This window comes from Macrotis lagotis, chromosome X (assembly GCF_037893015.1).
Source record: "Macrotis lagotis isolate mMagLag1 chromosome X, bilby.v1.9.chrom.fasta, whole genome shotgun sequence".
Lineage (NCBI taxonomy): Eukaryota > Metazoa > Chordata > Mammalia > Peramelemorphia > Peramelidae > Macrotis > Macrotis lagotis.
In genome coordinates, this window is record NC_133666.1 from 537,488,233 (window position 1) to 537,515,491 (window position 27,259).

A 27,259-nucleotide genomic window follows, 5' to 3' on the forward strand; every position below is an offset into this window, starting at 1 on the left:
CAAGGTGAGGAGATTGTACAGTTTGTCCTTCTGCATTAATGATTTCATCTGAGTTGACAATGCTAAATTAATTGCTATGCTTCCACTTGAATTAGTATAGACACAGATCTTACTATCCCTGAGCCACTGGAAATTTTAACTCCCCATTTTTTTTATACAGAGGAGTTTTACTATCTTTATTCAGTATTTGCTTTCTTTATGTCATTTTCTACTGACAAATCTTTGCCTAAAACAAATTCCAGAGAGCAATAATATGATTTCATTAGAAGAGTCACTTTCTAAGACCTAGCTTTCAGTGGTAACTCTCAAAATAAATTATTCTTTGGGTGGAACCTTCTTTTTGTTTCTCGGTTGAGAAGAGACTTAATTTTAGAGGGGAGGCATTCCAATCACTTAGAAGAGATTTTTCCTTCAAAGCACCTTCAAATTGGACACAAGCTTTCTCCCTTTAAGGCTAGTAGTGCCTTTGATGTTGCTGAAGAAAATGCATTAGACATGTATTTGGCTGAGGTTAAGTATACACATGTAAAGTGTTTCTTATTGTGATAGTTAATTTTCATTTATCCACACTAATGGACAAAGGAAAGTGGCTAAAAAATAGCACACTGCAATGAAAAATATAAACATTTTTAGTTATCTTTAAAATATATAATAGGATCTTTTCAGGTCTTGGTTTCACATTACTAATTATATTTTGATTAGGGCAAATTAAATTTATTTGACCATATACCAATTGAGGAGATGCTGATGAAAAGAAAACTATTACCAAATTGAATTGATGAAAATTGTATTTGCCTTGGATAACAAGAAATAAGACCAACTACATCCAATCTAGATTTGTTCCAATGAAATTTCTATTTAATTCTTTGTATTCTGTTGTGGATACCAGTGCTTGCTCAGGAGGATCTGAGTTTAAATTCAGACTTTGAAACTTACTATGGCAGTGTGATTCACTTCATTTCTGCCTCAGTTTCTTCATTTGTAAAATGGGAAAATAATAGTACTTACCTCCCAGGGTTTATGTGAGGATAAAACAAGATATTTGTAAAATACTTTCTAAATCTTAAAGTGCTCTGTTAATTCTAGTTATTATTAAAATTGCTATTTTCTTTCAATTTAATCCAATAAATGTTTATTAAGTGCCCATTATGTGACAACACTTGGTGTTGTGGATTCAAAGATGAAAATGAAAATGGTCTTAGTTCTAAAGTTTATATTTTATAAGGGAGAAATTAAAAGTCTACAATGATTTAAAAAGTCAAATTTATTCTAAGTAATTTTCAGATGAGGGATGTTCAGTCATGCAGCTGTGTCTGACTATATGACTGCATAGATTTTTGTTCATTGGGTTGTCGTGGCAAAGATATTGGAGTAGTTTGCTGGTTCCTTTTCCAGCTCATTTTACAGATGAAGAAACTAAGGAAAACATGGTAAAATGACTTTCCTAGGATCACACAAGGCTGGATTTGAACTCAGATCTTTCTGACTTAAGGTCTGGTCCTCTATCACCTGCATTACTAAGCTGCCACCCTAATATTAACTATTAATATTATTAATTGGTGAATTATAGAATTATAGCTTTAAAGCTGGAATGAACCTCAAAGATCATCTAATCTAACCCCCTCATTTTACAGAAAGTATAATCAACTTGTTTAAAGTCATAGAGGTAATTAGTATGTGAAACAGGATTTTCTTTTAATTGTAATTTTAAAAATTGATAAATAAATATAAAAGTTGGAATGAATTTGAGGCAAATTGTTGTCCAAAATGGACATTTTTAATTTTAAAAATTGTCAAACAAAGTTTTAAAAGAAAGAATAGAAAAGCATTTTCTGATGCAATACCAGTAGTAAAAAAAAAATACAGGGGCGGCTAGGTGGAGCAGTGGATAGGGCACTGGCTCTGGAGTCAGGAGTACCTGAGTTCAGGGTTTTTTTTTTAGTTTTTTTTTGCAAGGCAAACTGGGTTAAGTGGCTTGCCCAAGGCCACACAGCTAGGTAATTATTAAGTGTCTGAGACTGGATTTGAACCCAGGTACTCCTGACTCCAGGGCCGGTGCTTTATTCACTATGCCACCTAGCTGCCCCTCAGAGTACCTGAGTTCAAAGCTGGCCTCAGACACTTAATAATTACCTAGCTGTGTGGCCTTGGGCAAGCCACTTAACCCCATTGCCTTGCAAAAACTAACCCCCCCACCCCCCCAAAAAAAACCCCTATCATATGAGTACTCAGATGTAGTATACCCATTTGTCAATTTAAGCATATGTTGTTGACTGTACATAGACAACACAGTTTTATAGCTCCATATTTCAATAATATGCTGACCCTTCCTAGAGAAAGTTACTTCTTCATAGATATATATAAAAAAGAAAAGCATGTAACCCAGATGTTCCTTTATTTGACCAACTAACTAGTTTCAGGACAATGACAGTAAGATAAAGGGAAGAGAGATTTGAAGGAATGAAGCAGCATGGGAAAAGGTTTTTTTGCAGATAAGTAAAAAAGGAAAGACAAATACAAATTTTGTATTAGAACTTCAACATATTCTGGACAATGCTTCACTTTGTTGTCAAGGGTTGACTTGACCATCAATATCTGCTTCCCTAATCATTTCATCAACTTCTTCTTTTGATAACTTCTCTCTAAATTTTAGCAATATTTTACAAAGTTCTGCTGTGCTAATTGAACCATCACTATGCTCAGCAAACACATAGAGTGCTTCTCTAATTTCTTCTTCAGTGTCTGTGTCTTACATTGTCTTGCCATCATCAGCAGAAATTCTGGGCAGTCAACTGTGCTGTGCCTATCAGCATCTAATTCATTAATCATCCTGTAATTCCTCTGCTGGGGGTTCTGCCTAAGTGACCTCATTACACTAATTCCTTTGTCTCCATTCAAATCAAGTAAAAGACTTCTTTGAATTCTACAGTTTGCTCTCCTGAACAGTCAGCCAGCTGGGCTGCAAGAATGCCCACATTCTCAACAGATAACCCCCATGCTTGGTGACTGCTCTTGGACTTCATAGGTAGGATTTGAAGCCAAGTCTGACTTCTCAGACTCTAAGACCAGTATACTTTCCAAAAACAACTTGAAGCTGATGGCACATGAGCATCTTCTTAAATTATGGAGACAAGAAGGAAGAGATGATCTCTATAAAGTGGAATAGCCTCGGTATAAAGGCACTGCAAGGTGGGAGATAGAAGGTCATGATGCCACATACAGAGGCTGGTTTGTTTGGCATATAATGTAAGATAAAGTAGCATGAAGAGATTTGGGAAAGAAAGGTCAGAGTGGGTTTTGAAAGATTTTAATGACCAGAGAAGTTTGTGTTGTAACGAAGCTAGCCAGACTCATGGAGCAAGGGAATGACATGGTCAGAACAGGGCTTTGGCAATGTCAATCTGGCATTTACTTGTTTGGAGGATGAATTGGAGAGGGAGGAGAATGAAGGTAGGGAGGTCAAATGGAAGACCATTAATGAAATTCATAAAGAAATAATGATTTATTTCAATGTATGATTTTTAAAAAAGATTTCATTGCATTCTTATGTGTAATTTAAAAAAATTGTTTTTAAGGTCAAGAAATCATTAGGAAAATTATTTGACTTACATAAATTCACTGTACACTTAACACTTGAAAATTATGCCTTGCTTTGTAAAGCAAATGGCATCTATAAATGGAAAGATAGTTTACCATCTGAACCTCTCCAGTTTACAGAGGTGAATCCCTCTGTACCCGAATTCAAGGTACTCTGTGGTTTTACATTCACTGAAAATCACTCAAGAGCCACATTGATGTATTTACAGTTTTTAGGTCATTGAGAGAATATTATTAGTTGAAAGAAAGGCATTTAATGGAATAGCATAGTAAAAAATAGAACAAAAAATATAACTCAATCCTCAGAGTTCTACCACTTTCATAAGCGGTAAAAGTCTTTTCTCAAATGTCTTCCATAGAGGCAAATGGAATACAATGGTTATTCAAGTCCATTGCTGTCTATGAAAAAAATACATTCTCTAACTTCAATATTTATTATACTTCTTTATCATATTCTATGAGTCTAGGTGGAATAGATCCAAAAACAATGGGTGATAAGATCTGGGGGAGTTGCTTCTCTTTGATCTGTTTATATTTTCTGATGGTCCTTTTAAGCGCATCTGTGTTTACTGAACAAAGCATGCATTTACCTTTTCCAGAACCTTTATCTTTGGTAATGGTTCAGAGCAACCATGCTTCATTCTCCTTATGCTATAGGTAGAAGACTTACTTTTATGTTGAATGGTGCTGAGAAACTTAGCATACATTTGCTGTAAAGTCTGCTTCTGCAAAATTGTTTTTTTACATTTGCAAATATTCCTGCCTTGGGACTTTAAGAACCTCTTTTCAGATTTCATCTACACATAAAGAAAGGGTTTTAAAATTTTTTGTATGTGTGTCATGGATTTCTTTGGCAGTCTTAAGAAGCTTATGTACATTTTTCCTATTTAAAGTTTATAGACTTTTCCCCCCATTTAAAAATGCACTAAATTAAATAAAATTATGGAGGAAACCAGTTATACTGAAATATAATTATCAAAATATAATGTAAAAATTCTTGGATCCTAGGTGAAGAAACTATGATGTGTCAAAACTTGATCCTCTAATACTTTCTCTGAGCTTAATCTCTTGTTTGTTTTAATATCACTTGCTTGTTAGTACTTCAAGACTTTAGTTGTATAGGCAACTCATATTAAAAATGATTCTTCCTTAAAAGGACATGGATATTTCATGAGACATTCCTCAGCCTGGGGTAATGAAGTCCATTTGCTGGGAGATACAGAGGGCCCAGAACATCACTGGCCTCTCTCTGCTCTGTAGATGAATTTTCAGTTCTAATGATTTATCTTTTTGTATTTGTCTTTGATAAGAGAAATAGGTCTAGTTATTAGCTTCCAGTCTTATTTCAGAGCTTCCTTTCTACCAGGGAATTCAAAATAGATTATTTGTTGAGTTAAATTACTGAAGGAAGACTTGAAATTAAAAAAAAATTCTTGTATTGTTTCCTGTAAGAGTTCTTAACCTCGAGTATATGGATTTGCTTTTAAAATATTTTGATAAATATTTCAACATAATTGATTTCTTTTGTAGTCTATGTATCTTATTTTAAGCATTTTAAAGAGAAGGAAGGGGTTCATAGGCTTCCTCAGATTATTCATCAAAAAGTTCCATGAACCAAAAAAAAAAATTAAAAAAACCTCATTTTTGCTTATGTTTCTCCTACTTCCAGAGTATCTTTGAACATTTTGCAGAATGCTCTTAGCATCCTTATTAAATCATAAAATATTCCTATAATTAACATGCCTCTGTGTGATTCCAGTTACAATGCTTCACATTGACATATCAAGAATGTGGTGTTCATCCAACACATGGCAGTTCCTATACAAATAATGGATATAATCATAAAAAGAGATCAGGACTTAAAAATACAACTGTGCAAAGTTATATTAGAACAGCTAGTTTGAATTAAAAATGAAACACATCAGCAAAGTCAGTTATCTAAATTTTAGCTTGTAAACTAAAAAATTTTATTATTTCTGTAATACTCAGTGTCTAAAATGGAGATATGCTGCAGCACCTAGGGGCACTGCCCTTCCAATTTGATGAATGGGTCCTTTACATAAGGCTATCTAAGGTTCAGTGAACTATATAAATTCAAATCCTCTCACAAAGTTACTGACTCCTACTCTGGTATTGACTTTTACCAGTCAACCAGATAGTACAGTAGTTTATTCAAAGCAGACATTTAATGAAATAGCATAATAAGAAAAGCAACAATAAACCATTTCATTCATAAACCTTCTGCACTCTTTTCTGTTAATAGATAGACCAAATGCAGTGGGAAGGGTGGACTTGCATTGGAATTATGCATGGCCAGGGAAAATTCAGAAGGATTTTTTTTTTTTTGGCTTTTTGCCAAAGTGACTTAGCCAAGGTCACACTGCTAAGTTATTATTAAGTGTCTGAGGACAGATTTAAACTCAGGTCCTCCTGACTCCAGGGCTGGTGGTCCTCTATTCACTACCCTAAGACAGATTCTAAGGTCAGAATTGGAAGGAACCTTAGATGCCTTTGACTCCAACCCCCCCTCATTTTATATATGAAAAACTAAGAATAACAGTGGTAAAATGACTTGTCCAGTGTCACCTAGCTAATTAAACATCTGGGATGCAATTTGAATTCAGATATCATACTCTGTCAACTAGTCCATGAAGAGCACATTTGGTCATAGTACATACTATGTATGAAATCATGTTAAAAGAATCTCTCTCTCTCTCTCTCTCTCTCTCTCTCTCTCTCTCTCTCACTATTTTAGAAATACAAAAGTCTGGATCCTGGGAAGCTCAATTATCAAAGCCAGGAAACTCTTTATCAGAATGTAAGATTCCACTGAGGAACTTAGGATATATAGCATATCATGGGTCAAAAAAGACCTTGAGAGATCATCTATCTTGATTCTTCTAGTATAGAAATTATTTTCCTATGATTTATCTCAATTTTTTATTTTTAATTATCTTCCTTATCTCATTTTGCTCACTTTGATCAGGGGTCCACTTCTAAGTCATTCATTGTAAAAAATTGGCATTCAGTAAAGATAAACAATAGAATTGTCTTTCTTATTTTTTTCAGTTACTTGTCTCAGTGATTGAATCACGTATAGGTCAAAGTACCTGCATTTTATTTATTTTTTTCAGATTATTTTCTTAATATTGTGTCTTCTTTAGTTTTTGATCTCACAATTTCTTGGGGTTTAAGTACAATAAGAGATTCTAGAGATGAAGCAAATTTATCAGAATAGGGGTTTCTATTTTATACGTTTGTCTCAGTTTTCCTGATATCTATTGGAATGCTGTTATTACTTTCCATTTTTATTAGAAAGGAAACAAGCAGTTATTAAATGTCTACTACATTACTGATACAATGCTCAGTATTTTACATATATTATCTTATTCAGGTAGAAGAGAACAGATTTGCCTTTTTTTTTTCTGGGTGGGGGGGAAGGGCAGATTTGAATTCAGGTCTCCCTGACTCCAGGTTCTATCCATTGCTCTAAATAGACACTTATTGCACACTGTGTGTAGCAAGAGCTAAAATTAGGACAGGATGACTGGGGATTTGTTCCAGATTCCTGAAATGTAGATTATTCTGATAGCAACATATTCTACTCCTCCTACAATAAATAATTCAGAAATAACTGAGCTTAGCATCTAATTAGCAAGATTAATTAGTTAAAATAGTCACTCCATCTAGTTTCCATCTTTTTCTCAGTAGAGATATTCTTAGTGATCTTTTCCCTCATTCCATCCTGGTTCTATTCATTCCTCTAATTTTTTTTTCCTCGGACCAGTTACCTTCCCAGCAAAACCTCACAGTGGTTCATGTCTCTTTAATATTCCAAGTGATATCCTGTGGTCTCTGCCTTTCATGTGGGTTGTGTTACTGATATTGTTACCTTGTCTCACCCTAATTCATTTTAAAAGGTTGAGTTTTGAGTATAATTCATCCTGCTTGTTTTGGGTAGTTTTGTGAGATTTGTCCCAAGCATTGGGACACAATGCTTGCGTATTGTTATTTGTTCTTCCTTCTTGAAGGAGAATAGGACATCAGGAAGGTGATGCCATGGTATGATTGATAAGTGAATTGGATTTCAGTGGGGGAGGTCTATGCAAAACCATCACTTCATATTCTCCTCCAGAGCCATCTGGGTCTGGTGGCAAGATATAGATCAAGACAACTGGAGATGGCCCCAGAAGCGGGGTGGAGACCTTTTAAAGGTCTTTTTAAGCTAAGATCTTTCTCAGGGCTCAGTTTGACTGAGTCAGTGTTCATTCAATGAGTAAGGTACATTGTTTGGGTACCAGAGATACCACAGCCATTTGAGCCTTCTGTGGGAGATTAAGGATGGGGGGAGTTTCTTAATTTTTCTTTTTTATAGTTTTGAAATTTTAACTACATTTTTAGTAGAAATTTTAACTAGAATTTTAGTAGAAAGATCAGCCTGCATTTTGCCCATACACAGTTGTTGTTTGGTGCTGGGCAAAACATGAGCAAGGCACAAATTCTCTAATCCCTGGAGGTCACTTGGGTGGAAGTTCAAGTACTCATCTTGCTAAACATTCTTTAGACCACAGATCAAGAACTAGAGGCTATTTAGCCCAGTCTCCTTATTTTATACATGACAAAACTGAGACTCAGAGAGGGTGACTTGGCCAAGGCCTAATCTTTCATTTGATAGCATATTTCTGAAGCCAAATTTTCTTATCAAAAATATAAGTAAAAATAAAACCTTAGGAAGGTTTTGAGGTAAAGAAGGAATAGAAGGATTGTAAGAAAGAATACAATTTCCCAGTACATGGGGGAGATTTTTATTTATTTGTTTAAGAAGTAAGAGTGGTGTTGAGCAACTTCCTTTCTGAGGATGAAGTATGATTTTTAATCTTTTTTCATATTAGACTTTCTATATAAAGTAGGTGGCAGACCTTAACTTTTCATAGCCTCTCCAGGAAGAGAACTGAGAATTATCTCAGATCTTGAGGTTGTTAAAGACTCAATTAAATCATGGCAGCTGCAGAATGAATAAATTGTCCATTTAGAGCCTTACTTTTACTGCTTTTGTGCAACAATGATTCTTGTTCAAATATAGTTTAATCTAGATGACTTCTTGTCCCATTCCTTAAAGTCTAATTTTAGGAGAACACAAAAATTCTACTTGTTAAAAATGAAAGGAATATGGTGCTCAAAAATTCAAGTATTTCTGCTGAAGTTAATGGAAATGGACAATAAATTGGAATGGTGGAGAAAACTAGATGATTATGACATTCATCTGGGCCTTTGTTATTTGTTCTCATCCATATTAGTATTTTCATTCTGAGAAATGGAAAATGATGCTCATTCAAAGTTTGACCATCTTTTCCACATAAGTCATTATCAAAATACAGATGTAGACAAGTCAAAATATGAACATCAGTAATGGTTTGGTTTCTTACTCTAGTGTTAATAATATCTCAGTCAACCCTTACAGTATTTGGAGGGGGAAGGGGGTGAGGAGGGGGGGGAAGGGGAAGGAAAGGGGGAGCATCAATAAAGACTGGAGAATCACTAAAGTGTTTGGTGACATTATTCTCAAAAATAATTAATGTGCTGGAGAGACAAAATATGCCAAAGGTCAGAATTGGTTTAGGCAACTTCAACATTTCTTGCCAAATAACCTTTTCCAATATTTTGGAGACAAGTGTCTGACAGATGGTGAGAAGACAGAAAAGAAAAGATGGATGACATTTGTCATGTAGGTTGTAGGGTGGATTCTCTTTTTCAGATATAGGTTAGACTAGATACTTAGGTTCTTTTCAGTAATGAGATGCTTTGAGTCTGAGGTCAAATAGCTACTATTTGTATTAGATCACTGGCATGAATGTTCATTACAGATCAACTACAGATTTCAACCGTAGTTAGGGAAATGAAAGTTTCTTATTAAAAAATAGCAACAAACACCAAGCAACAACAACAACAGCAACAGCAACAGCAACAAAACACTCTTTCCGAAGGTTTTTTTTGTTTGTTTGTTTGTTTTACCCTTTAGCAGTTTTCTCTTTCTCCTAAGTTTATCCAACAGGTGGGATAAATGGACAGTGATAATAACTTCAGAGAAATGAATATCTTAGGATCAACAAATTTGGATGGCAAGATGGATACTTGTTCTTCAGGATGAGAGACATCTAGTGATTAGAGAGTTGTGTCATGCAACAACTGTGCATATGCAAGATGCAGGTCAATTTTTCTACTGATGAAGAAGAGAAAGCAGTAAAAGATCACTTTCTGAAAAATGTGTGAGATGAGGTTAAAGCAAATGACACAGAGAAGTAAAGAAAGGATTATTAGATGTGGTAGGTTTGAGGTTATTTTCCCAGACCTAGAGTCAAATTATCTAAGGAGAAAGCAGGCATTTAGATAGGATTCATAAATTCTATTAAGGAGAAAAAAAGAGTATTAATCACAAAAAAAAAAGAAAAGATGGATTGGCTTTCTTTCAATGATACCATATATGAAGGTCTGTAGAATCGTTGTGCTGACCTCATTGATATATGTCTGTGAAACCTGGACAGTCTACCAGTGCCATGTCAGGAAACTGAATCGCTTCCATTTAAATTGTCTCAGGAAGAGTATAAAGATCACTTGATATGATAAGGTCCTGGACATTGACGGCCACTTTTGAACTAAACTGCCAAGCATCCAGCTGTACTGCAGAGAGTGCAACTAGGATGGGTTGGCCACGGTGTTCAAATGCCGAACGAATGCTTGTCTAAGAGACTATTTTAATGAAAAGTCACAAGTGCTCACAGGGAGGTCAAAAGAAGCGATATATAAGAATACTCTCAAGGTCTCTTTGAAAAACTTTGTGGGGGCAGGCAACTTAGGTGGCACAGTGGATAGAGCACCGGCCCTGGAGTCAGGAGGACCTGAGTTCAAATATGACTCCAGACACGTAATAATTGTCTAGCTGTGTGACTTTGGACAAGTCACTTATAACCCTATTGTCTTAATTTTTTTAAAAAAGAAAAACTTGGTAATTAGTTGTGAAACATAGAAGATGCTGGCAAAGGACTGCCCAGCATGGCATGCCCACATCAAAGAAGGCACTGTGCTCTATGAACAAAGCAGAATTTGAAGCAATTCAAAACAAATGCAAAATGTGCAAATTTAGAGAAACCACCCCTTACGTTTACATGGACTATTTGTGCCCAAAATGTGGTAGAGCATTCCAAATTTGTATTGGTCTGATCAATCACAGTCAGACCTAGTATAACTTGATTCTAATAAAGTGATGTCATTTTGGTCCTCTTTGAGAATGAAGGACAACTAATGAAAATTCCTGGAGTTGAGAGATGAAGTGTCTTGGGCAAGGAATAGTTTGGAGGTCAGTGTCACATACCACAATGCATGTAGGAGGGAATGTGGAAGAAGACTGGAATGATGAGAAGGGGCTAAGTTATATAATGGAACTTAAAAGTCAAAGAAAGGATTTTCTATTTGATGCTGGAGTAATAGGGAGCTCCTGGAATTTATTGCATAAGGGGGTGATTTGGTCAGACTTGTACTTTAAGAAGATCAGTTTGACAGTTGAGTAGGAAGAACAGGAAGAGGAGAGAATTGAGGCAGGGAATCCAGTCAGCAGGCTGCTGCAATAATTCCTGCTGAGATCTTGATAAGCTAAGAGAATAGGAGCAAATTTAATATGATATATGAAAAGAATAAATTTAAAGCTCTACCATTCTGTTAAAAAATCTACTTCAGAAAATCAAAATAGGGGAATTGTGAAGAACAGCAGTTTAATTGCAAAAAACTTCAGGCTTTTAGTTGACTTTAAATTCAAAACTCAAAGATAAAGCTAGGTGTACTCAGAAATGATTGAATGACTCATTATAAAAACAGTGATTAATTGATTTATGAACCTGCAGAAGGGTTTCTAGTAGAGTCCCCTAGATATATGTCTATTCTTGGACCTAAGCTATACAACATTTTGATAAATTGCTTGGATAAAGACATATGTATCACACAAATTCAGAGTTAATACAATATTAGAAGGCATAAATAACATGTTATATGTCAAATATGTAATCCAAAAAGTATACCAAGCAAGAATAATGATCTAAATCTAAAAAAAATGAGATGATATGGATAAATGTAAAATTCCTAAAGTTGGTTTAAAAAATCAATGGTATTGGTTGAGGAAGGGGCAATTAAACAACAGTTAATGTTAAAAACTCACTTTAACCTCATTATGTGTCAGTAATGTGACAATAGCAGCCAAAAAGGCTAGTGTGATCAGGTTGAATTACCAAAAGCATGATTCCCAAAATGAGGAAAGTAAGTTATCTCTCTTTAATTTGCTCCAATAAGTTCATATCCCAAATAATTGCTTCAGATCTATCATCATGTTTTAGGAAGGACATAGATAAACTCAAATTTAGGTCAGTGAGAAGACTGAAAACCATTCTATATATATTAGTTAAAGCAATGGGGAATTTTTATTATGCTAAAGTTTGATTTAGAAAGGACATTATAAATGTTGCCTAGTATCTTAAATGCTGTTATATGAAAGACATATTTTGCTCATCCTCAGAAAGTAGAACTAAGAGCAATGGGAAGAATTTACAAAGAAGATTTTAACTCTATAAGAACAAATTTTCCAATATTTAGGACTGTGAGGACATAGAATATGCTGATGCTGGATGTCTTCTAAGAGGAAAATGAATGAACTCTTATTGGGGATGTTATATAGAAGATGCCTATTTAGGTACATTATACCAAATGGCTCTTAATTACTATCCAATCAGATTCTGTGATTCTGTGAATTAATTGAAGAGATCTCTTGAGAAAAAAGGTATAATACTCCTCTCTATGAGGCAGGGTGATGATAATGGTGATTTTATAGGTATTATAAATGTAAACACATACATTCTGATATACATACACACGTGTATACTTACATAAACATACATATACATTGACCCTCATATAGTGTCATTGCATGGAGTAGGCTTTTAATGGAGGCTTGATACTTTTGGATTTAATTGACTGGACCCAAAATGACAGTACTGGGACCAACATGTAGAAGTTATAGAGCCAGATTTTGACCAGAAAAAAGAAAAAAAGTTTCTTAATAGAGTTGTACTAATGCGAAATTGCCTGCCTTGGGAGGTAATGAATTGGATGATAGATGGAAGAAAAGCCATCATATTAGATCTTCAGGAAGACCTGGAAATTTGTCAGAGATATTTTAACTAAGATTCATGGATAAAATGATACCTGAACTATTTTCCAGCTCTTTTGTACCATGATTATATGGAATTGTGTTTCATTTAGCAAAAATATAAATATAAATGGGTGTTTCTGGAAAAAACAGGATCCTTAATGGGAGTTTTAGGAAATAATAACTCAATTTATACAGAGCCTTAACAAATGAATATTTGATTTTTTCAATTACATCTCCTGCAGAATACAAATTTTATGGATTTCAAGGAATACATACTAAAAGAAAAATGGGAAAAAAATCTGAGTGACCAAGGTCTGATCATATTGAAAATGAGAGATAATCTCATACAAGCTACTGTTCTCTGATTTTAAAACCTCTCATCCAAAGAAGGAAGCAAATACTAAATAATAAAAGTAAGTGAATAGCATAATAAATATTTCTTCATTAAATTATCAATACATTTTAAGAGATCTAAACTGTAAAGAATTATATTTAATCATAGGAATAAAGATTGGATCTATGATTTCATTGGAAAAAAGAACTCTTATATGAGGTAACTACCCCTACCATTGTAGGTTGATGCCATTTTCACATCTGTGAGAGAGGCATTTAAAGCACAAATCAAATGATTTATTCAGGATCATATGTCTAGTATGTCCAACTTCATGATGCAAGAATAGCTTTAGAAAGACTACAGATCTGATCTCAGATATTAGCTGTGAGAAACTCATCAAGTCATTTAACTTCTATTTGTCTCTTTCTTCATTGGTAAAATATGACAGTAATAGCATCTACCTCCAGGGTTGTTGTTTGACTCAGGTTAGACAATAATAGCAAGGCTCTTAGGACAGTTCCTAGATATAGTAAATGCTCTATGAATGGTAATAAATGCTGGTAGTGATTATGAAGATGATGATGATGATGATGAAGATGAGATATAAGAGGAGGGACTTAAACCCAGGTTTTCCTGACTCTAAGACCAGCTAACTCTCTCTATTGAATAGACTCTGCTGTATTAATTAATCTTAGGACTGTAAACTCTGAGAGTAAAAAAGGATCTTTGGAGATCATATAATTCCATACCACCTAATGATATAAACCTGTCACATAGACATTTAGTCCAGTGACTTCTTAAAATAGACCCTCTATTGGATTTAATTTTTATAAAGTTCTTAGTTTGTCAATCAGTCAAGAAGAATTCTTTAAATTAAACTATACCAAACACTGTGCTAAATGCTGGGGTTCAAACAATAATGCTTGTCCTGCAGAAGCTCAGTCTGTTAGAGGAGACATATAAATAAGTTATAAAAACACTGGTGGATGCACAGAGATAAAATACTGGCCCTGGAGTCAGGAAGTCCTATATTCAAATCCAGCCTCAGTTCCTAGCTCTGTGATGGTGGGCAAGTCACTTAAACAATGTCTATCTCAGTTTCTTCATCTGTAAAATGAGATAATAGCCCCGAACTCTCAGGAAGTTGTGAGGATCCAATGAGGTAATTTTTATAAGGTGCTTTGCAAACCTTAAGGTGCCATTTAAATTCTAGCTATTATTATAATTATGATTTTTATTTATATTTCATATGTTTTAAATATATATTTTATAAATTTCAGTATACAAACATTTATATATATGTACTTTAAAGTAATTTCATAGAGGAAAATACTAGCAGTTGGGAGGAACAAAAAGGGCTCTGAAATGAGTCTTGAAGGAAGCCAGAGAAATTAAGAAGTAGAGGCTTCAAGGCTATCTAACTCTCTATTTATTATTTCCCCCTTAAAGTTATACATAGTAAAGTATATAAGAATTTAAAGATCTTAAATAAATCCCAGTTATACAAATGTGTAAAAAGAAGAATATTTCTATAAAAACTGCAAAGAAAATCCCCTGAAAAATTTAAGAGTTCAGATTCCAAAGCCTTCAGAATGGGAGACATGTTTAAGTTTAATAATGGGATCTTTGAGTCCATCTGGACCTAACCAGGGTCTGGCTCAATAGATATGGCTAAGGCAGATTCAGAAGTCAGATAACTTTACATATGCACTATAGAGTATAATTATGTTTAAATTAATGCAAATTAAATTGACAGTCTGAAGAAATCACTTCTTCCCTGGTTCTAATTAGGAGATAAAGGCAAGGAGACAAAGGAAAGCAAATGGAAGCTTGACTGAAAAAAGATGGCAAGTGACTTTCTTTTACATATACCCTTAATTTTTGAGCTTATTACATCTGAGGGTAGAAGTTATTTCTTTAAAGTGATCATGGTTCAGATTCTACAGACCCCAGTTATGGTATATTATGCCTTATTATATAAACACTTGCTTTGAACAAGTCGATCTTAGTCACGATGTTGAAGTTCACATCAATGGCAATGGCCAATTGCATCCTGATTGGCAGGTTCTTCAGGAATTCTGACTCATCTTCCAAAAAAAAAGAAATTTAAACATATTCACCAAAATGGAAATGTACATTATATAATAAACAGGTTTAGATGAAGGAAATAGAGCAACTACAATTAGTGTATTATTTTTATCGATATCAGTGCACATCTATGGAAACAATGTTCAATAAGTAGAAAGAATAAACAATTTGTAAAGTATTACTATGTGCCATCAGAGAAAATGCTGGGATGGAAGTCAAGAGACCCATATTCTAGACTAGGCTCTGCTGATGAGTCTAACTATAAAATGGTGAGAGTTAAGGATAAGTTTTTTCTGCATCAGTGAAATGGTTAATGTGAACCTACCTATGAAAATGTTTCTGAATGAAAAATACAATATAAATACAGTACAAAGTATAATTGAATTATATTCACTATCAACAATATGATTATCTGCTCAAAGGGATAACTTTTCCCAGACTTTTTTTTCCTATAGGAGTACAAATAGGACACAAAATTTTCAGGCAAATAAAATGTATGAAAAATGACATAGCTTAATTATAGGTGCTAACATCACATGAATTTGTGCAAGTTGCTAATTTTGAAATTCCAGATGTTTTTTTGAGAATTGTAGAAGAGGGAACATTGCACGTTATGTTCCAATCACTGATTCCGTCTGACAATTTTTTAATGGAATTAAAGTAATAATTCATTATTTTGCCTTAGGGGCTGAGTCATAGAGCATTGGGACAGTATTTTAAGGAAAGCAAGAAGGAACTTGATTCTTTTAAATCTATCCTCCTTTACTTCCTTTCAGGTAGGTAAGTTCTAAGAGTTCTTTTAAGATAGGTACTTCCTCCCCAGACCCCATTCTCCAAGGAGATGATGGCAGGAGAGGAGAGGAGAGGAGAGGAGAGGAGAGGAGAGGGAGGAGAGGAGAGGAGAGGAGAGGAGAGGAGAGGAGAGGAGAGGAGAGGAGAGGAGAGAGAGAGAGAGAGAGAGAGAGAGAGAGAGAGAGAGAGAGAGAGAGAGAGAGAGAGAGAGAGAGAGAGAGAGAGAACAGTAGGGAAAACAGAGGGTGCTAGCCTTCATCACCAGTGAGAAACACTGCCAGAGGTTAGTTTCTAGTCTTTAAATCCAATGGTTCCCAGAGGCACTAAGAGACTGCCTTATTTTTCTCTCAGTGAACTTTTTAGGGCAGAGAGTTTGACTCTAAGGATACCATTTATCAGCGTAAATACTGCAAAATACTCTGGAGTATAGAACAACTTGTGGCCACCCAGTGGCATTAATTCTTTAAGGTCACCAAGATACCAATTAATATACTAAAGCCGCCACTTCCTTACTTGAAAAAGTTATGATCTTTCTACATATACTTATTGAACTCCCTGAGGGTGGGGTGATAAAATAGCCTTGGAGAAAATCTGGTTAGCTATTTAAGGAAAAAAAAATTCCTATTTAGTAAATTTCTCATATAAAAACTGTATATATTTAAAGACATATATAATTATGGAATTATTTACTTTTGAGATTATCTTTTCTCAAATTCAACTAGCCTTTATTTTGACCTAAAAGAAGAAAGAATAGGATATGCTTTGAATAATAATAACTTTTATATTTATAGAATATTTTCCAATCAATACAGTTATATATAATAAGCATTCATGTTTTGAAGAGGACCGAAATGACATCACTATGTTGAGGTCAAGGGACAGTGTATCTGACTGTGGCTGATCCGACCAATATGAACTCTGAAAGCTCTGTCACCAGTCGAGTACAAATAGTTCATGTGAACATTTGGAGTTGAGATATCTCTAAATCTGCACTTCTCATGTTTCTTTCAAACAACTGCAATTCTACTCTGCTCATAGAGCACAGTGTCTTGTTTGATACAGGCAGGCCATGCTGGACATGTTAAGCATGTGATTCCAAGTATTTCAGAGAGACCTTGAAAGTGTCCTTGTAATCTTCTTTTGACCTCTGTGTGAGTGTTTGATTTGTGAGGGTTCTTCATAAAGTAGTGTTTTAGGCAAATATATATTTGGCATTCAAACAAAGTGGCCAACCCATCAGGATTGTACTCTCTGAAATATGAATGTGGCAGTTCAACTAGAGAAAGGATCTCAGTGTCTGGAGACCCTTATCTTACAGATGATCTTCAGAATCTTCCCAAAATGACTCACAGGTAAGTGAATCTGTTTCCTGACGTGCCACTGTTATTACTGTACAGGTTTCACAGGTATGCAACAATGAGGTCAGCACAATGGTTTTGTATTACTTCAATTTGGTAGGTAATATATCTTCCCAACACTTTCCTTCAGAGTCTCCCAAATGCTGAGCTAGTTCTGGCAATGGAAGTATCAACTTCAAAATCTATATGTATATTCCTAGAAAATATTCTTCCAAAGTAAGTGAACTTATCCACAGTACTCAGAATTTCTCCATTTGCTTCAACTTATGATTCCATATATGGATAGTGTGATACTGGTTGATGGAGAATCTGTTTTCTTGGTGTTAATTGTCAGGCCAATGGTAATAAAATGGCAGAGAATCATCCATACTGTATTGCATCTCAGTCTCAGAGACTGCATTGAGTGCACAATCATCTGTGAGCAAAAAGTTGCATACCAACTCTCGGCTTATAGCCTTTTCAAATTACATAATTTACTGACAGTGTAGTAGTTGATCTTGATGCAATTTTCATCCTTGTTGAAGGCATCTGACAACATTGCCAAAAACATAATGCTAAAAAATGCATGGGAGCAAGTGCACAATTCTGCTTCACTCCACTAGTGAATGGAAAACTGTTAGAACATTGTCCATCATCCAGACCAGTGCAAGCATGCTGTCATTAAATTGATGAACATTGGGTAACCATTTTTTTTTTGTTTTCTGCAAGGCAATGGGGTTGAGTGATTTGTCCAAAGTCACACAACTAGGTAATTATTAAGTGTCTGAGGCCAGATTTGAACTTAGGTCCTCCTAACTCCAGACCCGGTGCTCTATTCACTGTGTCCCCTAGCTGCCCCCCAGGTTAACCAACTTTTGCCATTATCCTCTAATCAAAGGCCTTGGTCAAATAAATGAACAATGTTTTGTTTTGTTTCTGGAATTTCTCCTGGAGTTTTTGGGCAACACCATACAGACTACTGAAACCACAATGGCTCTTAGGTAGATGACCATCCTTCAGGTGAAGGATCAGCCTATTAAGGACTCTGGCAAGAATCTTGGCCTGCAATGACTAAAAGGAAGACACCATTATGATTCTTACAACACCATGTTTTCCCCATCTTTTATAGAGATGGACAGTGGAAGCATTTTTTTTGGGAACAATCTTGAACCCCTTGGGGGATACCCTCTTCATGTGATATAACCTGGAAGATTTCATTCAACTTTTGTATGAACAGAGGACCCCCTGCCTTGTAAATCTCAGCTGGAATAGAATCAAGACCAGGAGCTGTTTTATTACATTTAGGAAAATAGAAAACTGTGTTAGTGATTAGGTCATGAGATGGGCAAGTCTTCAATACTAAGTGATCATTGCTGTTGTTTCTGGCTCCAGTAGCCTATGACTACTCTTGAATTCAAGATGTCCAGACTATAAGCTTGTCCTCTTTTGGCATGTTGATGATGTGAGTTGTCAGTGCTTTGTAAAACTTTTCTTTGATCACATCAGGATTTGTCATTGTGGAAATACAGGCATTGATGATGGTGGCATGGAGCTTTCCACATTGTCATGAGTCTTTCATTCACTCATTTTTTGGGGATATACAAGCTTGTTGACAAGTTTAGTTTTGATTGTGAAACCTATGCCAGTTTCATGGTGTTTCCCTTTACTGTGGCCACTTCAGAAAAAACATGAAAATCTATACAGCTCTGAGTTTGGTAAAGTGGATTTATTTGCCAACCTTGTTTCACTCAGGGCTGCTATCTGGACATTATACCTACTGAGTTCTTTCATAAGATCTGTTAAAGACAAGTCTTTAAGGTGTACTATATTTCATGTTATCTACAGGCATGTACACATTTCATGTACCCATTATCAGTGGAGTAGCTTTGCAAAACTTTTGTACATTTTTTGTATTTTGACCATTGTATAGGATCCCCATCTCCTTCAGTAAGTCATCAAAGGTTGGGTGAAGCAGACAATTTTTAGGACACTTTTTCTAGTACCTTCCTCACACCAGGAGATGAGCAGCGTGGTCCTTTAAAAAACTTGCTCCTACAACCAGGGACTGTCAAATTCCACTACTGCTTCAGCCCAGTGAAGGCAACCTATGCTCTGAGCTGACTGTGTTCAGGGTTGTGACTATATCTCCCAGGGCATGTCCATTCCCGTTGCTTTTCCCTTTCCTGTCACTACAAGTTGTTAAAAATGGTAAAGTGGTATGGGATTTTGGGTCTTTTTGCTTGCACATAAATTGAAATAGAGTGAAGCATAATTGTGTGAAGATGTCAGTCTCATTCTCTCTTCCACAGTCTTCAGAGTTCAAGTGGTAAGACAAAAGTCAAGAAGACTAGTGATGCTCTGGGTTGCAGTGAATGACCTTGATATCTTCAAAGTCTAATTAAACTCTAAGTGCTTCATTACGTCTGCTTCATGGAGTTGCTGCCTTCATGGCTTTTGAAACAAAATGTTCTCATCTGCTCACTCCATTAATGGAAGCCTTCACATGCTTAAATAGACACCCACCCTCACACCCCCAATTCACTTGTGATCTGTTGCTCAATCTGGTTTAACCCTTGAAATAGTTTACCAAGGTGTGGCTATTGTGCATACTACAGTTCTTGGAGCCAAAAGTAAAAGTTGGGTGAGAAGTAGACACCAAAGGTGGTTGAACCGCCTTGAAAAGGGCTTGGAAGCTAGTTTTCCCTGCACTCCCATACACCCCAAATAGAAAATGAGAATATTAAAATAAAGATAAAATCATCTGTGACTTCAAGGAACTTTACTTCTTTCATTGACAAGATCCTTTTAGGTACTTTTCTCTAATTATAAAATAGAAATCCACACATTCTTGATGTTTAGGGTTTATACCCTAAGAGGTATATAGTGAAGCTATTATTACTCTCTGTTAGAAATACCTACCCAATATTCTTTGAGAGGCCCAAGTATACTCATACCAAGTCCGAACACGGTTCTGCACTCCTTTGGGAACTGAATACATATTCATATAAGAGACAGCATTATCCATGCAGGCGCGGAAGTGATTCTGATTGACAGTAGCTGCTCCAATGATATCTCTCATCTGAAAACATAAATGTCATCATTTCTAATGTTTTTCATATTTCTATAAATGGTATCAGTTATTGTAAATTATATTTTTTACTAAAAAAGTAAAGTTGTATGAAATTAATCTTTTGATTTGATAACATTCTTACTCCTTACTGATTTTTGGGCCATTATATTTGAAAATCCCATAGACTGTGATTATATGGGATCTGGGGAAGAGGGAGGAATAAAACAGTTATAAATATCACCTATTTGCCACTAAAGTGCTTTAAAACATGATCTTAATTGGTAGCAGAATGAAGTGGAAGCTTAGGAACTTCTTGGCAGAATAGCTAGCCAGTCCAGATGTGAGACATCCAAGTGGAATTATGTACATGGATTATGTAGGTTGGCTGTCTAAATAATCCTGATTCATTGGATAATTGACAACTCCCATTTTCGTTTTATGCCATTTGTACAATATTAAATAAGACTATGCTTAGAGAATAGTATATACCCAGATTTAAAATATGCTCAAATTATTCACCTATCCTCAGCTGTTATGATACTAAATAAAGGAATGATTACATTTTAATTCATGGATGCTGATGATTAAGATGCAAAAATTCACTCTAAATCAAGTCTGTTCTTTAAGGTCTTTGTCAAGAAACAGATGCATAATTTAATTCTCTATATTCATCTCCCACTTCTCTCCTAAACTAGGTAACAAGTGGTATTTAATATGAGGCTGGGTGGTGAGACTATACGGATCTTTTTTTCCTCTGTCTAGTCCAGGAACTGTGCTACAAAAGACACATGAGTGGATTAAAGTCAAATAGTATTTATTATTAGTTATTCAGACATAGTGTGCTATGGTCAGGTCCCTGTTGGTGAGAATCATAAATCCTGTGAAATGGTCACATATGTTCAAAGTTATAATTATGTAAATCTGGTAAAAGTTCCAGTCCAGTGGAAATAGTGCAAATAATGTTACCACTTCACAGGATTCATAATTTGAACTAATCAGAACCTAGATGTAGAGTGGAAATAGTACAAATGGCCTACATCCAAATAGCAATTCTTAACATGTATGCACATTTATGTGCAAGTCATTAAATTTTTCTAGGTCTGTCTCATCATCTGTATAATGAGAATAATAAAGTACCTATGTCATAGATTTATTGTAAGGATTAAATGAGATAGTGTATGTAATGTTTTTAGTAAAACATGGATATTTTTCAAGTAGCCTCAAAACATTTTCTATAGTGCTATTAAAAATGGAATTCACCAATCTCACCATAAGCTCAAAATGGAATGCAACCTGAATATTAAATGTAATCCCACTAAAAAATAGAAGAGAATGAGCTTGAGTACTTTTCATAGCTTTGTCTAGGGGAAAGACTCTTAACCAATAAGGGATAGCAATGAATGCAAAAGTAATTACATGATTACTTTTGAAAGATGAAGTTGAAAAGCTTTTGTATGAACAAAATTAGTACAACTAGGATAAGAAGGAAAATTGTTAATGGAGGAAACTTCATCAAAACCTCTGACAAGGTTCTGATATCCAAAATCTATATGGTAGTAACACTAATGTGTATAAGACAAATTATTATGCAATGGATAAGTGATCAAAAGATAACAAACACACAAATCATATAAGAATTGTAAGCTCTTAAACATAAGATTGCTCCAAATGATTACTAAGAGAAATTTAAATAAAAAACAACCTATATCTAGAAAACTGACAAATATTGACAAAAGATGAGAATAGGTTAGTTGAAGGGACTGTGAAAGATTGGCATTTTAATGGACTGTTGGTAGAACTATGAATTAGCCCAACAATTCTGGAAAACAATTTGGAATTGGAATTATGATAAGAATGTGACTAAGATCAGGGATTCCATAATTGGGCAAACACCTCAAGGAGATCATAGGCAGTAAAGTTTCAATATACACTTGAAATATTTATAATAGTACTTTTTACATTAGCAAAGAACTAGAAGCAAAGAATAGCAAATAAAGTAGATGCTCACTGATTGGGGAAGGACTAAACTAATTGCATTACATCAAAATAGCATATTGCTATGCCACAAAAATGATGACAGAAGAATTCAGAAAAAACATCGGAAGATTTATATGGGGTTATATAAAGTGAAAAGCAAAGTATATCATAGAATTTATATGGTGCTTTAAGACTTTCTAAGTTCTGTATATGTATTATCTCAGCTTATCTTCATAACCACCCTGAAATAATAGATACTATTATCTCCATTTTGTTTTTAAGAAACAGACTGAGAGAGGTTAAGTGACTTGCTCAGCTAGTAAATTTCTGAGAAGGGATTTGAACTCACCTCTTCTTGCTACCATGACCAGAACTCTTACCCACTGCATCTAGCTTCCAACACACACAATTATTATTATTATTATTATTATTTTGGTCTTTACAAGGCAATGGTGTTGAGTGACTTGCCCAAGGTCACATAGCTAGGTAATTATTAGGTGTCTGAGCCCGGATTTAAACTCAGATCATCCTGACTCCAGGGCCGGTACTCTATCCACTGTGCTGCTTAGATGCCTCTAACATGCACAATTATTAAACCAATATAAATGCAAAGGTAAAAAATTAAACTGAGCACTATTTAATTATAATTATTAAACTTTATCTTGAAGAAGAGATAAGAAAATGCACAATCCTCCCTTCATGAGAGAGATGAATGACTATTGAGTGTGAAACACCAAATATACTGTTAGACTCAGTTAATGTGTTGGTTGATTTTAAGGAACTTTTTTATTCTTATTTTTTTCTGTTTCTTTTTTATTTATTTTGTTATAAGTAATGCTTCTAGATTTAGATAAATGGAGAGATATATTTGGAAATGAAGGTGATTTAAATACAAACATCAATAAGAATATAAATTAATATTAAAAATGAATGCAACATATATCTAGCACTTAATTTTTTTTTTTTTTTTTTACTTTACCTGCCCAATTAGACTGGAGAACACAAAAACCCCAGAGAAAAAATTCAAGAGTTGGAAGATAATTTCAAATGTGTTTTGTGGTTCTGGAAGACCACCAATGGTAATTAAAGTTCGCACTGCCCAGTAGTAACACCTTAGATACCTGTGAATAGAAAGAGTTTTCATTTAGATTTTTAATCTGACATTGGTCACTAATATTGAAAGACCATGATGAGTACTTGTAAGCTCTTTCTGCTATTTACCTATAAACATATATTATCTTCAACATATGAATAGGCATATATTTCAAATATATTGTTTTATCCTAGTAATATTCCATACACATATATATCATTATGTATTATCGCAATATAGAAACCAAGGAAGAATGATATATATGCCATCAGATGAATGGAAGCAGGGAAAATGTTATTAGTAAATTGTAATTTGACCACTTCTTTCCCCTTCTTGTCAGAAAAATACTATTTATAATACAATAATGATCAAAACAATCTGACCTTAGATAAAATGATTACTACATTATAAATAGCTTGAAATCTGGAATTGCTAGACTACCTTCCTTAACAATTTCTCAGTTGATTTCTTTGATATACTTGACCTTTTGTTCTTTCAGATGGATTTTGTTATTTTTTCTAGCTCTATCAAATAATTCTTTGGTAGTTTGGTATGACACTGAAAAAGCAAATTCATCTAGGAAGAATCGTCATTTTTATTATATTGGCTTGGCTTGCCTTTGAGCAATTAATATTGCTCCAGTTGTTTAGTTTTCTCTTTATTGTGTGAAAAGTGTTTTGTAATTGTGTCCATATAATCTTTTGATATGTCTGGGCAGGTAGACTACAAGCATTTTATATTATTTACAGTTATTTTATTTAATTTTCTTTTATTTCTTTTATTTTTTGAAGGAAATAACATTTTATTTATTTATTTTTCCAATTACAACCAACGGTCGTTTTCAACAATCATTTTGTTGCTAGGGTTTTTTCCTCTCCTTCCCTCACTTCCCTCCCCCTCCCCCTGACATAAAGTAATATTATATAGGTTATACATATATAAACATGCTAAATATAGATTCATATTAATCATGTTATAAGAGAAGGATCAAATCAAATGAAAAAAATTAGAGGGGGAAAAACATAATACCTAAGACAACTTTAAAAAATTGAAGACAGTAAGCTTTGGTCTGCATTTAAACTCTACAATTTCTTCTCTGGATATGGATGGTATTTTCCATCATAAGGTTTTTATAATTGTCTTTGATTATTGTGTTGCTAAAAATGACAAGTTCATCATAGCTGAACATCACCTAATATTGATGTTAGTGTGTGTATAATGTTCTGGTTCTGCTCACTTCACTCAACATCACTTCAGTTTGCAATTATTTTAAATGGAATTTCTCTTTCTGTCTCTTGCTGCTGAGTTTTGTTGGTAGTATAACTTGCAACTTTGCTGAGTGAATTATAAAAAAGGTTTCAACTAGTTTTTTTTAGCTGATTCTCTAGGGTTATCTCAGCATATTATCATATGATAGTTTTATTTTTTTCATTGCCTATTTTATTCAATTTCTTTTTTTCTTGTCTTATTGCTAAAAAGTATAATATTCAAGTATAATATTGAATAATAGGGGTGATAATGGGCATCCTTATTTTACTCCTTTATTAGAAAGTTTCAGGTTTATTCTATGACAGATAATGCTTGCTTTTTCAGATAGATACTACTTATTTTTTTAAAAAAAGGTTCCATTTATCCCCATGCTTTCTAGTGTTTTTATTTTTAATACAGATTAGAGTGTTATATTCTATCATATACTTTAAGAATAATTGATATAATTATATGATTTTTATTGGTTTGTTATTGATATGATCAATTATGTTGATTGTTTTCCTAATATTAAACCAGCTCTGCATTCTTGGAACAAATTCTACCTGGTCATTGTATATGATACTTGTAATATATTGCTGTTGTCTCCTTGTTAATATTTTATTTAAAATTTTGCAACAATATTTATTAAGATAATTCTTTCTCTATTTTTGGTTAGGTATCAAAACCATATTTGTTTCACAAAAGGAATTTGTTACTGTTGCTTCTTTCCCTGTTTTTTTCTAATAGTTTATATAGTACTAGGATTATTTCTTAAACTTTTTGACTTTTGTGGCATAGAGGATAGAGCACTGACCCTGGATCAGGAGGACCTGAGTTCAGATCTGATCTTAGCCATGTAATAACTCCCTAGCTGTGTGATCTTGGCCAAGTCACTTAATCCCATTGCCTTAAAGGAATAAAATTTTTAAAAAAAGACTTTGCTTTAAAATCCATTTGGTCATGGGAATTTTTTCTTAGGGGAGCACATTGATTCCCCCCCCACCAAGATTAAGTTATTTAAGCATTTTATTTCCTCTTCCATCAATCAAAGTGGTTTATATTTTTGTAAATATTCATTTGTTTTCTTAGATTGTCAGTTTATATAGCACTAGGAGAGATTAATAAAAATGAAAATTTTAAAAACAAAGTTAAAATAAAACTAGGAGTTGGTTTTTGGGGATGAAACAATATAATAGACAAACCATTGGTTAATTTGATATTTAATCATTTTATTTCCTCTTTTGTCAATCAAAGTGGTTTATATTTTTGCAAATATTTATTAATTTTCTTAGATTGTCAGTTTTACTGGTTTATAATTAGGCAAAATATCTTCTAATGATTTGATTTTATCCTTATTGGTGGTACATTCACTTTTTTCATTTCTGGCTTTCTTCCCTTCCTTCCTTCCTCCCTTCCTCCCTTCCTTCCTTCCTTCCTTTTTTCTTTCTTTCTTTCTTTCTTTCTTTCTTTCTTTCTTTCTTTCTTTCTTTCTTTCTTTCTTTCTTTCTTTCTTTCTTTCTTTCTTTCTTTCTTTCAGACAATGGGATTAACTGATTTGCCCAAGGTCACACAGCTAAGTGATTATTAAATGTCTGAGGCTGGATTTGAACTCAGATGCTCCTGACTCCAGGGCCAGTGTTCTATCCACTGTGTCACTTCATTGCTCCCTTCTCTTTCTTTTAAATCAAAGTAAGCAATTGTTTGTCTATTATATTTTTTCCTCCCTAAAAAAAAACAACTCCTAGTTTTATTTTTACTTTGTTTTTAAAATTTTCATTTTTATTAATTTCTCCTTTGATTTTCAGGATTTCCATTTTGGTATTTAAATGTAGATTTTAAATTAGTTATTTTTTTAGTGTTTTTAAGTTTCATGCTCAGTTCACTGATCTGTGTTTTCTCATGCTTATTGCTATATGCATTTAGAGATATTAGTTTTCCCTAAAATATTGTTTTGACTGCTTCTCACAAATTTTAGAATGTTGTTTCAGTTGTCATTCTCTAAATGAAGCTATTGTTTCCATGATTTGCTAGACATTTATCCTTCAGAAGTCAAGGAGAGAAAGAAAGAAAGAAAGAAAGAAAGAAAGAAAGAAAGAAAGAAAGAAAGTTTTGGTGTTGAAATATTCATCACAACTCTCATTGCGGCAGCAAAGAAATACAAAGAAAATGCCTACCAAATAGAGAACAGCTCATTCTTTAGGATTAGATTATTTATTTTCCCATTAGTTTCTAATCAATGCTTTCATGGCCCCTTAATAAATGTAATTTTTATTGTTTAGGATCTGAAAATTTTCATATTTCTGCTTTTTTAAAATTTAGTTGTGAGGTTTTTATACCCTAACACATGGTCAGTTTTTATGAAGGTGCCATGTACAATTGAGAAAAAGATATATTCCCTTCTATTCCCATTCAGTTTTCTCCAGAGTTCTGTCATATCTAACTTTTCTAAAATTTTATTCATCTTCTTAACTTCAGAGAATTGCTCTATCATCTATCTATCTATCTATCTATATATCTATCTATCATCTAT

The 27,259-nt window shown here is 34.1% G+C and overlaps 1 protein-coding gene across 1 annotated transcript in view; it reads right to left on the reverse strand.

The window, feature by feature from the left end:
- Positions 1 to 27,259, reverse strand: part of CNGB3 (cyclic nucleotide gated channel subunit beta 3) — a 140,507-nt gene that overhangs the window by 33,653 nt on the left and 79,595 nt on the right. Inside the window, exons 9-11 of the mRNA XM_074206446.1 lie at positions 23,368 to 23,509; positions 20,261 to 20,420; positions 15,114 to 15,211 (exon numbers count right to left, since the gene is read on the reverse strand). Coding sequence (XP_074062547.1) covers positions 15,114 to 15,211; positions 20,261 to 20,420; positions 23,368 to 23,509 — 400 coding nt within the window. The remainder of the gene's footprint in view (positions 1 to 15,113; positions 15,212 to 20,260; positions 20,421 to 23,367; positions 23,510 to 27,259) is intronic.